The sequence below is a fragment of the Amphiprion ocellaris genome, chromosome 2 (genome assembly GCF_022539595.1).
Source record: "Amphiprion ocellaris isolate individual 3 ecotype Okinawa chromosome 2, ASM2253959v1, whole genome shotgun sequence".
Lineage (NCBI taxonomy): Eukaryota > Metazoa > Chordata > Actinopteri > Pomacentridae > Amphiprion > Amphiprion ocellaris.
This window is the reverse complement of record NC_072767.1, coordinates 4,465,954-4,479,739: the sequence shown is the minus strand read 5'-3', so window position 1 is coordinate 4,479,739 and position 13,786 is coordinate 4,465,954. Positions and strand designations below refer to the sequence as shown.

General features: G+C 41.4%; 1 protein-coding gene across 1 annotated transcript in view; it reads right to left on the bottom strand.

The window, feature by feature from the left end:
- Window positions 1-5,238: 5,238 nt before the first annotated feature.
- acbd6 (acyl-CoA binding domain containing 6) overlaps window positions 5,239-13,786 on the bottom strand; it is a 56,478-nt gene continuing 47,930 nt past the window's right edge. Inside the window, exons 7-8 of the mRNA XM_055019005.1 lie at window positions 12,271-12,301; window positions 5,239-6,257 (exon numbers count right to left, since the gene is read on the bottom strand). Coding sequence (XP_054874980.1) covers window positions 6,103-6,257; window positions 12,271-12,301 — 186 coding nt within the window. The 3' untranslated portion in view covers window positions 5,239-6,102. The remainder of the gene's footprint in view (window positions 6,258-12,270; window positions 12,302-13,786) is intronic.

The window sequence follows — 13,786 nt, the reverse complement described above, 5'->3', positions numbered from 1 at the left end:
AGCTTCTAGCCAGCAGTATCTATTGCAGATTAGTGCCCTTTTCTACTGTCTGATTCCTAATAAAATAATTTTAAAAGCACATTAAACACAGTTTAGTATCATCCTTAGTGTTTTGCTAGAATCTCTGTGGTTACGGCGGATTTATTCCCCTGTAGCTCTGGTGTCGGCTAAGTATGTATGGAATTATAATGAAATTACACCACAGTGTACATCTGTATGAAGCTCATTTCTATGCAGCAACGTGCAGCATTTGTCTGAGCGGCGGCCGACGTAACCCAAACTTAAGTGTTATCGATTCCTTTGTGTTTTAGCTATTCCTGTTGCATTATAAAAACAAAAAGCAAAGAGTCAGCCTGGTGGGGAGTTTGCACGTTTGCATAAAATGCTACAAACTGAGCTGATTTTTATTTAAACATTGATTGGCTGTGCTATGGGCATTAATGGATAGGCTCTAATAGTACGGGCTTACAAAGATAAAGGGCCACACGGACAGTTAGGATAATTTACACGCCACTTACAGCACTAGTATACAAATAAATCTGTGGAAACTCCACCACTGTTGCTTTTGCGAAGATGACAAACACAAGCACAAATGCCATTATCATCGATCGCCAGGCTTTTATTACAAACTTCCTGAAGGAAACGGTTTCTTTTTTTTTTTCATCTAAAGCAAAAGGGAATAAATTAACATGCAAAACAGCTAAGATTTGTTTTGGACCGAAAGTCAATCTTGCAGGATTGAGACAGGGCATTTTTCTCCCCAAACGACTCCATCCGGCCGGCGGTGAACGATGATCCGCAGGATGACGGAGTGAGTCTTAAAGAGGTGCCGGAGTCAAACGGAGGCCTCTCAATGACACCCTCAAGGTTGCGGCTCGGCGCTTGTTTTAATGTGGAACCGGGACTTTTCCACTCGATAATCACCTCGATGCAGATGACCACAGGAGGAGGGAGCGAGACCCTGAGCATCGATGCCAACTGTGGCTTCGTGACATCGCCGCGTTCGAAGCGTTTCAGTCTTCGATGTTTACGTGCAGCAGAACTACACACGGCGTCAGACTCCAGTGAATGAATCTGAGATATTAGTGGCAGGTGTTTCAGCAGCATTTCTGCTTACTGTTGGGCTCCCAGACACACTGCTGAGGGTGGAGGGATGGAGGGGAGGCTGCAGTATGAAGAGAGGATGGAGGAAGGAGGTGTGGAGGAGGGTTGCATTAAGAGCTGGCCAAAGCAACAACATGGTGGTGTGGCTTTTCCAGGAGAGAGAACAGAGCCAGTGTGCAGAGCGATGGTGAGGGGAAGATAAAAAGTGTGTTTGCACATTAAAACCAAACAAAATACTCACTTTGCATCTCAGTAAGAACATTTACATTACAACCCTTGTTTTTAGTCTCATTATTGCTCAGTTTCTGTATTATTTATATGGATATGCTGTTCGCATATTTCCGTATACGCACTTGTAACATCATCCAGGACTCTGATTAACCATGAGCAGATGTTTTTTGATTCCTCAGCATCTTCATTTGACTAACTAACTCCTCAGCAGCTGAGAATAAACCTGGTTTGGTTTCTGTCTTTCTGAACTTTTTTGGATTTTAGCTTCTCCATCTGATTCATGGTGATGCAAAATGAGCAGCAACAAATGTCTGATGTGCATTCCTGAAATCAGACTTTTTGTCTGTAATTTTTGTTTCTCTGGCTAGCTACACTGTCAAAACAAGAAGAGAAAAGAAAACATATGGTTATATTATGGCAGAAAATAACAGACTCACAAAATACAGTATATTCCATAACTAAAACAGATTTTCTAGCCTTAATTTACCGTGAGCTAATGTGTATTCATTTTTGGCTTTTTAATGGGTTAGGGTTAGTTAATGAAGGATATTAACATGTGTAAAAACAATTAATTTAATGACCTATGTGACAAAATCAAATAGATATAAATACATAGAACACAGTTGAAAATAGCTCTTCTTTAACAAAGAAATCTATGTAAGTAGATGTTGGAGAAACAGTACTTTTAATGTCAATTGTCAATAATTGTATCTAATTTTAGAAAATATTTTTTGCAGTGTTAAACTTGAATTAATTAATTAATTAGTTTATCAAATGAAAATCAAATGTTTGTTAAAAAGCAACAAATACCAGCCAGATGAAAGTCAGGTCATCCATCCATCCATCCATCCATCCATTCATCCATCCATCCATCCTCTTCTAGATTTCTGGTTCTTTAAGGTCGGGTCTTGGTAGCACTAGGCTCATTCCAGAAAACCTTCTTCCCACCAATGTTTTCCAGTTTCCTCCTGGGAGACGTTTCCAGGCTAGATGAGATATGTATTCATCCCAGGGAGTGGAGTCTTCTCCCAGTTTCCTGGAAAACCTCCAGAGGAAGGGGCCCAGGAAGCATCTTAATCAGGTGTGGACCCACCTCAGCTGACTCCTTTCTAAACAATGGAGCAGCAACTCTATGCTGAGTTCCTCACCATGCAGAGGAAACTTTGGCTTCTTCTGTATGCGACCTCATTCTTTCTGTCACTACCCAGAGCTCATGATCTTAAGTGACGGCTGGAATGTAGATTAACGGGTAAATCGAAAGCTTTTCCTTCCATCTCAGCATCCTCTTCACTGGTACAACACCTGCATTTCTGCAGACTCTGTCCATCTCATGCTCATTTTTTTTAGACATTTGCAAACAAGACCCTAAGATATTCTAAACTCCTTCATTTCTGGCAGCAACTCACCTCCAACCCAGAGCAAGTAAACCACTGGTTTCTGCCGGAGATCCATGTCCTCACACAGCTGTGACCGAGGTGGTAGACAGGGTTGTCAAACAATCGTAAAGTTTGTAGTTTGGTTCCTGGTAACTCTGGGTGTCTCTGGGCAAGAAGCTGAACCCCAAGTTCCTGTTGATGTCCGAGGAGCACCTTTTATGGCAGCTCTACCATCATTGGCGAACACAAGGATACTTCAAATCGTTTAAGGTGTCACCTGGAAACAAGGGGTGTAACTCCCATTATGGGGCATAACTGTATACTACAAAGAGCCATATCACTGTACACAAAAACTCAAATGTTTTTTATGTCTTTCCAGAGATAGGAAAGCTTTGGGGTGTGTGTGGATGGGTGTGTTTTCCTAAAGCAACAGCAGCCAACTCGAAGCTTTCCTCCTTGTTTTTTAAAAACATTTATAGTTTTGTAGACTCTGATTTAAGGCTTTATAATATACAGTTATGCCCCAAAGTGAGAGTTACAATCCTTGTTTCCTAGTGAGGCTGAGAACTTTTTGAAATACCCTCATAAGTGGGCGAATAAAAAACACATTGCAAAGCGTTTTCTGTAATATACCTAAGGTTAAAAGATGCTATCTCAGTGTGGACCAGTTACTACCGAGTTTTAAAATACATTCTGTTCATTTGATTTTTGAAATGTCTCTTGCTTCCTTATTTCTTGAAATGTTGCTATGTTTTACATCTTAGGGAACCTTTTAAGAACTGCTACTTCAAAACTGTGCTGTAGTTCACTACTGGATTAAATGTACTTTATTACTTTTCACCTCCAAAAAGTGCATAAATATTCAGAGAGGCTGAACAGTGTTGGGTTTGGGGACAGTGTGTGAGTCTGCGGTTTGCAGATGGAGGGAGCTGCAGTGTCAAAAGTGAAAAGCTCAGAGGAAAATTGAAGCCCCATAATGGAAGCATAATGGGCTTAGTGTCAGAGTCTTGCAGACGATCTGGGAGGGAAGCACGACCGCCGTCATCCTCTCTTACCTCAAGCCGGCGTAACGGAGTTTAGGAAGCAGCGAGGAGACAACGCCGAGACCCAAACAGGCTTTAGAGATACACCGAGAGCCTAATGGCTGCATGCGGATGGAATTCATAACAGTGAGATGGTCGCTGCTCGTCTCTTTGTGGGATTGTAGTGTCAGACTTGGGTTGAATACTCAACTCATGTTGGGTTCATCCTCAAAATTCATGAGCAGAAATGCACAAAATTTCATTGAGGAACATTCTTTGGCTGGAGTGGATGATGATATGTTTAGGTACAAAAAAAACACACTCTGAGCTCTTTCCTCCTGTGTGATCCGTGCAGGAGGGACGAACGGGACATGGATGCAGATATACACATTATGTGCAGCCATTTTAATTCATCTCATGTATAAGACGCATCACTTGCATCTCAATTTACCAGCAGCACTGTACAACAGCTGTCAGGACAAGAACTGAATCTGAAGTGTTGCCCCCTGGTGATGACTACCAATCCACTGCTGCCACAACCGACATGTTGAGACGGTTATCTTACGTCTGGTGTCGAGGCGGATTTTCAGTCAAACACATGGGGGGGGGGCGAGGGTTCAGGGGTGGAGCAGGGCTGGGTGTTAGAGAGTAAAGGATTAAGCTTTGTTGTGGACAAAATGTGCACTGGCGTCTTCGTGAATCTGTAGTTAAGGTCGCAGATTTAGTGCATTCTCATCTGCTGGGAGCTGAGGCGGACAGAATATGCTGATCAGAGGGGCTGGAGGGCGAGTAAAGCAGATTTGGACTCCGACCATGTGTTGGTTATTTTTGGAGAACATCCAGACCCCTCCTATATGACGTAACAGTGGAGGCAGAGCTGTATAGAATGTAAAGAGATGTTGTGTATGTGAAGCTGTACCAGTTAAGTGGGGTGGAGTTGGAAATTTTAAACTAAAACAATGCCTGAAAATTCTACTTTTTTCTATTCACACACAATTTTAAACATCAGAACTGCATTAAAGCTCTTGCATTTGCATTTAAATATATGCATGCAAAGAATGCAAGTTCAGTCAGTGCGTGTTGTTTATGTTTCATTATTTAACTTTCTAGGTTTGTCATATCATGTTTCAATTATTCAGCACAGAATATGTGGACAAAAGTATTCGGGCACACCTCTTAATCAGTGAATTCTGCTGTTTCATCCAGACCCACTGCCACAGGTTGTAAAATCAAACACTTAGGGTTAGTGTGGTTTTGTTTATTGTTTTGGACTAGAGCTCATCCCTAATTTTAGTTTTGTTTATCGCAGCTTTTGTTTATTAATTCTTGTTTATTGAAAATAAATTGTTAATTTCTTTGGGAAACGTTGTGGTGTGTGCTGCTTGAGACCCTGGCAGGATGGCACTTCACGTTACACTCAGTAACCCCTAGACTGGGCGTAACTGTGTTGTGAATGTTACAGTATGCTGGGACTGCAATCAGAGAATAAAATGTCAGAGCAAACAGATTCACTGAAGTCTTTAATGATGATATATGTCAAATGATTAAAGCATTCCTTTGTACCTAACACAACTGAATATGAACAAACTGTTGGAGAGCGCTGACCCAGACTAAAAGGCCTGGCTGCTTGTCAGACCTGAGCAGTAGGAGTGGGTGATATACATCTGGATAATGTAGAGCTATATATATATATATATATATATATATATATATATATATATATATATATATATATATATATATATATATATATATATATATATATATATATATATATTTAATGGTGTAATGCATGTTATATGGCATATTGTATTGTGATAATGACACATATTGTGAATTTTATACTGTTTACAGATAAAAGAAGCAGATGGGAATGTCTGTTTTTGGTTCCTCCGGTGAGATAAATACCTGATAAATACAGATACTTTGATGAGTCCTGTCATTAAAATATTGCCAATAAACAGTCCTGACACTGATTTGCAATATTGCAAGCGAAGGTCTTACTCAACGAGAGAAGCTAGAGCTACCTAAGTACAGCAAAATCTCAGCCAGCTGACAAATGTCTCACAGTCTTATCACCCAACCCTAATGTGCAGAAAAATCAAGAATACAGTTTTTAGAAGAATAAAAATACATGCGGTGTCCTTAAACTCATGTGTCTTATCAAATGGAACGACTAATGTTTACAACCGCAGCCCAGAGGAGCTAAACCAACAAACTCACCTCAAGAACCCAGAAAGAAAATCAAAGAAAACTTGTGGAGTCTACAAACCGCTGGGGCTGAGCAGAGTCTCTGGAGGGATGAGGGGATGGATGAGGGATGAGGCTAGGAGGTCTGGGGATGACTGGGTGGAGGTATGGAGGGACGTCTAGCCTTTTGGAGCCGTGTACTGACGCAGGAGGGAGGAGATGGCGCTGGATTCAGTGACCTCCTCGGGGAGAGAACCCTCCATGTCTTTGATGGACGGGTCGGCTCCGGCGTTCAGCAGCAGCTCCACGATGTCGGCGAACTCGCACGCTGATGCTACGAAAAGGAGGGAAAAAACACAGCATAGAGGATAGAGTTAGAAGACAAAAAGCAAATCTCCTGAAAGAAGTTCAGATCATCCATGCAGCCTCACTCAGAGCTGCACAGATTCTGATCCACCATTTGGTCTCAACAACTACACTATATGGACAAAAGTATTTAGACAACAGGCTGTTACATCTACAGACATTCATACAGATTTGGTTCCCCTTTTGCAGTGATAACAGCTTCCACTCTTCTAGGAAAACACAAGATTTTGGAGTGAATCTGTGGGAATTTAGAAAACGTGGCTTGCAGTCTCCATTCTGGTTCATTCCAGAGGTGACTGATGAGGTTGTGGTTGTGTTAACTGACTAAACTACATCTTTATGGACCTTGCTTTGTGCACAGTCATGCTGAAACATCTTCCCCAAATTGTTTTCACAAATTTAGAAGCATAGAATCGTCTGACTGCATGTCTGGGTGCTTGTTTTTACACAGCTCTGGCGGTGGGTCTGGATGAAATACCTGGATTTAGTGATGAAGAGGTGTGTCCAAATACTTTTATCCATAAAGTGCACAGTCCCTGACAAAAGTCTTGTCGCTTGGGTACAAGTTGACCTTAAGTGCCCCTCAAAGATATTTCTAATCAAATTTTTTTTTTTTTTTTTTTTTTTTTTTTTTTTTTTAAAACAAGAAATGGCTAATTTCAATCCCAACAGCTTTTGAAATAATGTTTTGATTCCAAACAAAACTGCTGAAAAGCATTCTAATGTTCACAGCTTGGTAAAGCCCACTGAGTCAGTTTTTGCAAAGACAAAAGTCTGGTCGCCTTGTCATATGATGCACCCAATCCTAGATTACAGCCTCACCTGTGATCAATAATTGATCAATCAATTATTGGGTGTGTATAAAAAGAACCCCAGCACATCAGACCTTCACATCAACCGCAACTTGACCTCTGACAACATGCCTAAGATTCCCCCTGAGACCAAAGCATTGATTATTAAGAGGCTGAAGACCAGATCCACTGCTGAGGTGGCTGACACCTTCAATGTGTCTCAGTGTCAAGTACAAAGAATAAGAAAAAGATTTGAAGAGACTGGAGATGTTTTTGACAAGCCCAGGTCCGGCAGACCCCGCAAGACAACTGCTCGGGAGGACCGTTTGTTGGCTCGAAAATCAAAGGCCAGCCCCTTTTCCACTGCAGCAGAGCTCCACCGGGCATGGTCACCTCAAGTCCCCGTGTCAACCAGAACAGTTTGTAGAATTCTGTCTCGAAATGGCCTCCATGGTCGAATCATTGCCCAGAAACCAGCACTAAACAAAAGGCAATTAAAAAAACGTGTGGCATTTGCCAAGGCCCACAGTCTGCTAAAAGGATGGACGCTGGAAAAGTGGAAGAAGGTGGATTTCTTAGATGAATCTTCAGTTGAATTACATCACAGCCGCCGCAAATATTGCAGGAGACCTACTGGAGCCCGCATGGATCCGAGATTCACCCAGAAAACAGTTAAGTTTGGTGGCGGAAAAATCATGGTCTGGGGTTACATCCAGTATGGGGGTGTGCGAGAGATTTGCAGGGTGGAAGGCAATATCAATAGCCTAAAATATCAAGAAGTATTAGCTACCTCTTACATTCTCAACCATAAAAGGGGTCAAATTTTGCAGCAGGATGGTGCTCCATCGCATACTTCCATCTCTACATCAAAAGTCCCTCAAGGCGAAGAAGATCAAGGTGCTCCAGGACTGGCCAGCCCAGTCACCAGACATGAACATCATTGAGCATGTCTGGGGTAGAATGAAAGAGGAAGCATGGAAGACGAAACCAAAGAATCTTGATGAACTCTGGGAGGCATGTAAGACTGCTTTCTTTGCTATTCCTGATGACTTCATCAATAACTTGTATAAATCATTGCCGAACCGCATGGATGCAGCCCTTCAAGCTCATTGAAGTCATACAAGGTATTAAATATGGATCTCACAGCACCACTACTTAATTCACTGATGTTATGCAACATATTTTTGTATTTGAAGTAAATTATTTGTTCAATTTTCACATTACCCTCTGTAGGCGACAAAACTCATTTAATTGAAACTTTCTGTTTCAATTAAATGATCAATCTTTCTTCAGTGAAGCAAATTTATTTTAGTATATTAAACATAATTTGGGAGGGTTTTAGCTTTCATATGAGCCATTTCTAAAACCAGTGGATTAATTAAAAGTCAGGTTATAAGCTGTTGTTTCTACAAAATGGATAAGTGACAAGACTTTGTCAGGGACTGTATGTGATAGAACGCAGTGAAATTACACACATCCAAGATCATCAGAGGATGAAGCCTCCAAACCCCAGGCAATTTCTCTTTTTTTTGCTCCTGTCACATTTTTCCTCACTGTAGGCCAATATAAAGTTGTGCACCTTTATGGAAATGTCACAAACATAGCTAGAAGTAGAGAAAAGTCATCAAAGTTTAAATGCCATATTTCACAAAAAAATTTTAAAAATGAAAGTTTAATTTCTTTATTTATTTTACTATAATTGGAAATAACCTGTTTTGAACATATAAAAAATGTTTGTAAGTGCCCACAGGTGTTACCAGCACTAGAGAAAAAATGCTACTACACATTAACAAGTCTGCTTTGGAGTTCAAAATCTTATTGCTGGTCCGAATGATCTTGGACCAAACTACATCCTGGACTTATTATCTCCATATGAAGCATCCAGAACCCTCAGGTCATCAGGGACAGGTTTACTGTGTGTTCCCAGAACCAGAACCAAAAATAGTGAAGCAGCATTCAGCTCTAATGCTGCTCACCTGTGGAACAAACTTCCTGAACACCTGCTCAAACTGTCAGCTCTTTTAAATCAGGCCTGAAAACCAGATTGTTTACAGCAGCTTTCTCTTGGATGCTGAATCTGTTTTCTTGTCTTCTAATGCACTTTTGTGATCTTAATGTCTCCTTTTATGTTTTATTTCTATGATTTTAATGTATGTCTACCTTTAAATCATTTTTCTGAATGTATTTCTTTGCCATTGTAAAGCACCTTGAATTTCCTTGTGTATGAATTGTGCTTTGCAGATAAACTTGCCTTGCCTCTTTGTAAACACAGCTTGTAGTGAATTTTTGTCACGTGACTGTTGGTGACAGTTGAGTCATTAAAGGCTTGACCCTTGGGATGGGAGAGCTGATTTTCTTGTATTTTTTTAAAGAATCTCGTTAAGGCAACCACTTAATTCTTGGCAAATTTTAGAATGAGACACAAAGAATAAAGTGACTTTGATTAAGTCTCACTATTTTTTAAGGAGAAGGTCTATCAAAAAGTTGAAAATCTGATGATTCTTTGTGTTTTTACAGTTCCTGGTTATGATAAACGGTGTAATTTTGGCTATTTTTTAAAAGAAAATCTGCCAGTCAGTTTGAAACTTTGAAATATCTGCTTGGTGGATTCGCATCACATTGGATCCAGATATTCATGCTTCCCAGATGATGAATCCAAATACTGTTGACGATGCTCTGACTTCTCCTTTGGTGCCATCAGGAGTAGTCTTGAGTGAAATGTTTTAGCAACTGCTGGATGGATTACCATGACGTTTGCTACAGTCCTTCATGTCTCCCTCAGGATGAATTGAAACCACTTTTCATTTGCACTAAACATTCCCATGAGTTTCAGCTGCATTTATGAATAAGTAGCAAAGAAACCAAAGTAGTGAACGTGGTAAATACGGAGTGTGGTTGTGCTATTCTACTGTAATTTACTCTTACAGGGTTTCTGCAGAAATCAGCCAGTCAAATTTAATGCTTTTTAATGCCATTTTAATGCAATACTGTAAAAATTTTAATGCCACGACTGTGAGCTCAACAAATTACACAGGTTTGTTTTTTGTAAATAATTTTTAGGTAAAAACTTTCCTAACATTTCACTATTTCTGAATCTGGAAACCAGCCCTTACCACCCACAGGCTGCAGTCATTCTCTGAAATCCACGTTTTCTAGCCATTTTTGCTGGAATTTGTGTTTCCCCATTTCCCAGCTCTCCTCCACCTGGTCCAGTCTGCCGGCCACTTTAAAAACTTCCAATTTTTGGCAATTGTACCCAACTGGCTGGAACAGTTATCGCAATGGTTCGGCATGTTTATGCAGATGCACATATCTGACAAATTGCAGTCTATAATTATATACTGTTATATTATTATTGTCAAATATTTTCTTGAAAACTGCAGAAAGAATTTTTAATGCCGCTGAGAATCAAGTTTAATGATTTTTAATGCCATTTAAGACCTTAATTTTCGCAAAATCAACTTATTGACTATTAATGCTTTTTTATGCCCTGCAGAAACCCTGTCTTAGTTGCATAAATGTCATACTGGGAAAATAATTAATTAATAAGAAAAAAGGATCTTTGCAGCTGGTTTTAGACTCTCATAGTGTGAATCAGCTTTGAGTAAATTTGCCTCATTCCCTTCTTCTACATACTGTAGTTTAATACAGTACGTGCAGCGCTGCAGGTAATGAAAAGCCCATCTGCAGGCCCAGCACTGACACCGGCCTGGACCTGAGCTTCTCTCAAACACTTCATTTCTGCCCCATTGGCAATTTGTGCCCCACTAAAAGGGTCTTCTCTCTCTCTCTCTCTCTCTCTCGGCGTGGGAGTGGAGGAGGGAGGAGGTGAGGAGGGGACGGCTTGCACTTTCTTAACCCAGTTAGTGCGTCCCTTCATTCCTGATGCACCTCCTGCCCCTCTGGCACCTCGCCCCCCTGCTCTTGTTCTGAGTGCTCTGCTCTGTCGGTGTCAATCGCTCGCTCCTCTTAAAGAGCAGAGTCGCTGCTGCTTCGCCATGTTCGCTGATGTCAGCAGCCGCCGTGATTGACAGCCGGGCCTCTTAACCTCCTGCACAGAGGTGGCTGCTGGGAGTGTGTGTGTGTGTGTGTGTGTGTGTGTGTGTGTGTGTGTGTGTGCATGAGCATACGATGATACATCGGCATGCAGCAAGTGTGTGTTCAAGTCACAGTATGAGGCGTGAAATCACACCAACAAAGCCAGCTTTCCTTTTCTTTTTTCCTTCCTCCCCCTCCGGCCGTGCCTGCAGACCTCCTCCTCCTCCTCTTGTTGCTCTAAACAGTATTTTATTTAGCCGGCGCTGTGCGCGGCGCGTGTCTCGCCTGGGCCTTGAGTTGTAAAAAGTGGCGAGTCCTCAGGGGAGCCGTAGAGGAGGAGAACAATTTATGGTGAGCAGTAAACCCTCAATTAATCACTTGCCAGCCACTGTGGCCCTGTGCAAAGAGAGGTGGGAATGAATTTTCATTCTCTGCTATTTGTCTCTTGGAGTTCATCGCTTATGTTTATTAGTCATCTTTTTATGCCTCATCCTCGGGGCTTCCTCCGGTGGCTACGTGTGTGTTTGTGTGCAACGTTCACCCTCCTCCACCATCGCCGCCTCCGCTGCCACCAAAGCCGGGGGACAGATGGTGAAGCCGAACACACAAGCAGAGGCTCAGAGGACATGAGAACCGCCCCTCTGGGACATGTGTGTGGGGCACCAGAGGGTCAGGGGAGTCTAAGGACCACTGCTGATTTCCTCTGGGAGGTTTGGCGATTATTGCACACACACATCTACCACACGTGCACATACCAAAGGGCATGTATGCACCCTCCACAGCATGGAACAGAGATACATAAAATGACAGAAACTTGGTGGGAAACAAGTGCAGGAAAATAAAGATGAGGAATGGAGGCAGGAGAGTGGGAGGACGAGATGATGAATTCGAGGCGAACGTTGGGCGAAGAGCGGGTGTGTACAGTAAACAAGCCGCTGTATATAAAGAGAGTGCACACGCAGACGACATAATGATGTCAAGCGCACGATAAATGTGGAGAGTTTTGTTCCGAAAATGAGATATCTGCCTTTTGAAAAATAGACGCAAAAAAGCTTTACAGCAAGAAAGAAAAAAAGCAGAAAATAAATGGTGTTTTTTAAAGAGTGTATGCAACATTTCTGGACTGTGGAGATTAATATGAGGTCGTCTTACCATAATGTAGCGCCGTCTGTCCTTCATTATCCTGTAAAAGGCAAAAACAAGTGTTTATTTTGACGGACCTGTGATTGAGGAAGAATTAAATCCTCCAGTGAGTGCAAATACAAAGAATGATATCAAGAATAATACCAACATTGAGCTGTGAGAGATGCTGTAAATTACTTAGCTCAAACTTCCCCAAGAGGAAAACTTGCACCTGCTAGAATTCCAATTAACTTGTTCTCACTGGATAAAGGGTGGCATGTTTTCATTGTACCAAAGGGGGATTATAAGAAGATGAGATATTGATTAAAGGAACACGTGGCCTGCAAATGAAACCAGGTACCTTGCAGGTGACTTTAAACTCTGGTCAACCTGAAGGAATAAGCGACCAAAATTCAACATGTTAAGGTAATAAAACAGCACCAGAGTAGCATTGGTACCAACCTGTAGCTTAGAAAGAAATCCCAAGAAATCCTGCCACATGTTAGCGCAAACAGGTGTGTGTGTGTGTTGTTATTACAGCTGAAACACATCTCAAATTCAACTGAACTAACTAAACCTAGCAAGGGGAAGCAGATCAAACTGTTTTCTTTCTTAAAAAAGGTAAATAATGACACTAAATAGAAACACAGGAAGCTCAAAGTTTCACTGCACCAACATCTTCTTTGTGGCTTCTTATGCCAATGAAAGCATTTGAATCCTGGTGCAAACAAACAAATGTGCAAAAAATTACACAAATAGAAACAGCAATTACAATATTGGGTTTCCTACAATTAACTGATCATCATGTGCTGGTGCAACCGACAGAGAAAGTTGGTAACACCAGTGCTACCAGTGGAAAAGTTAGCCTGGAGCCCTGCATTAGCTAAATAGAATATTTTCTTTTTAAAATCTTTGCTTTTTAGGGCACCAGCTCAATACTCCAAACTCTTTTTCCTCTTTATAAAGTGGTATGGGAAGTCACTCGGTCTGTTCATTAAAGCTGTAAGGGCCAACAGTTTCAAAGGGAGGGACTCACATGCACACAGAGGGAGTGGGACTTCACTCTCTGCTATATCCTTGCACAGCAGATGGTTGTTTGTTGCTGTGTTAAGGCTATATTTCTGCTCAAGTTCTCACATATGATATCTTTAAAAAGTTTCAGTTGTGTCTTAAAACAGGTGGTCACTGTGGTTGCTAGCAAAAATGACACGAACTGGAATAGTTTGTTTGCTGGAAGCTGTAGTTTTGGAAACTAGAAAAGCACTCAGAGAGCGCAGTACTCCGCCAAGGCTGCTCATTCACCCATATGGCATTGTCAGAAATGTGGCATTTGTTTTAGAAATGCAGCATTTGTTTATTAGTTATTGATGATCGGAAATCACGGCACCACAGAATGTGGCCATAGATGTACCCACAAAGAAAATGTGTACATTTGACGTCTGTTAGTCTGTGTGCAACATTACTCAAAAACAGACCAACGGATTTGGATGAAATTATCAGGGAAGGTCAGAAATGACACAAGGACCAAGTGATTAGATTTTGGCAG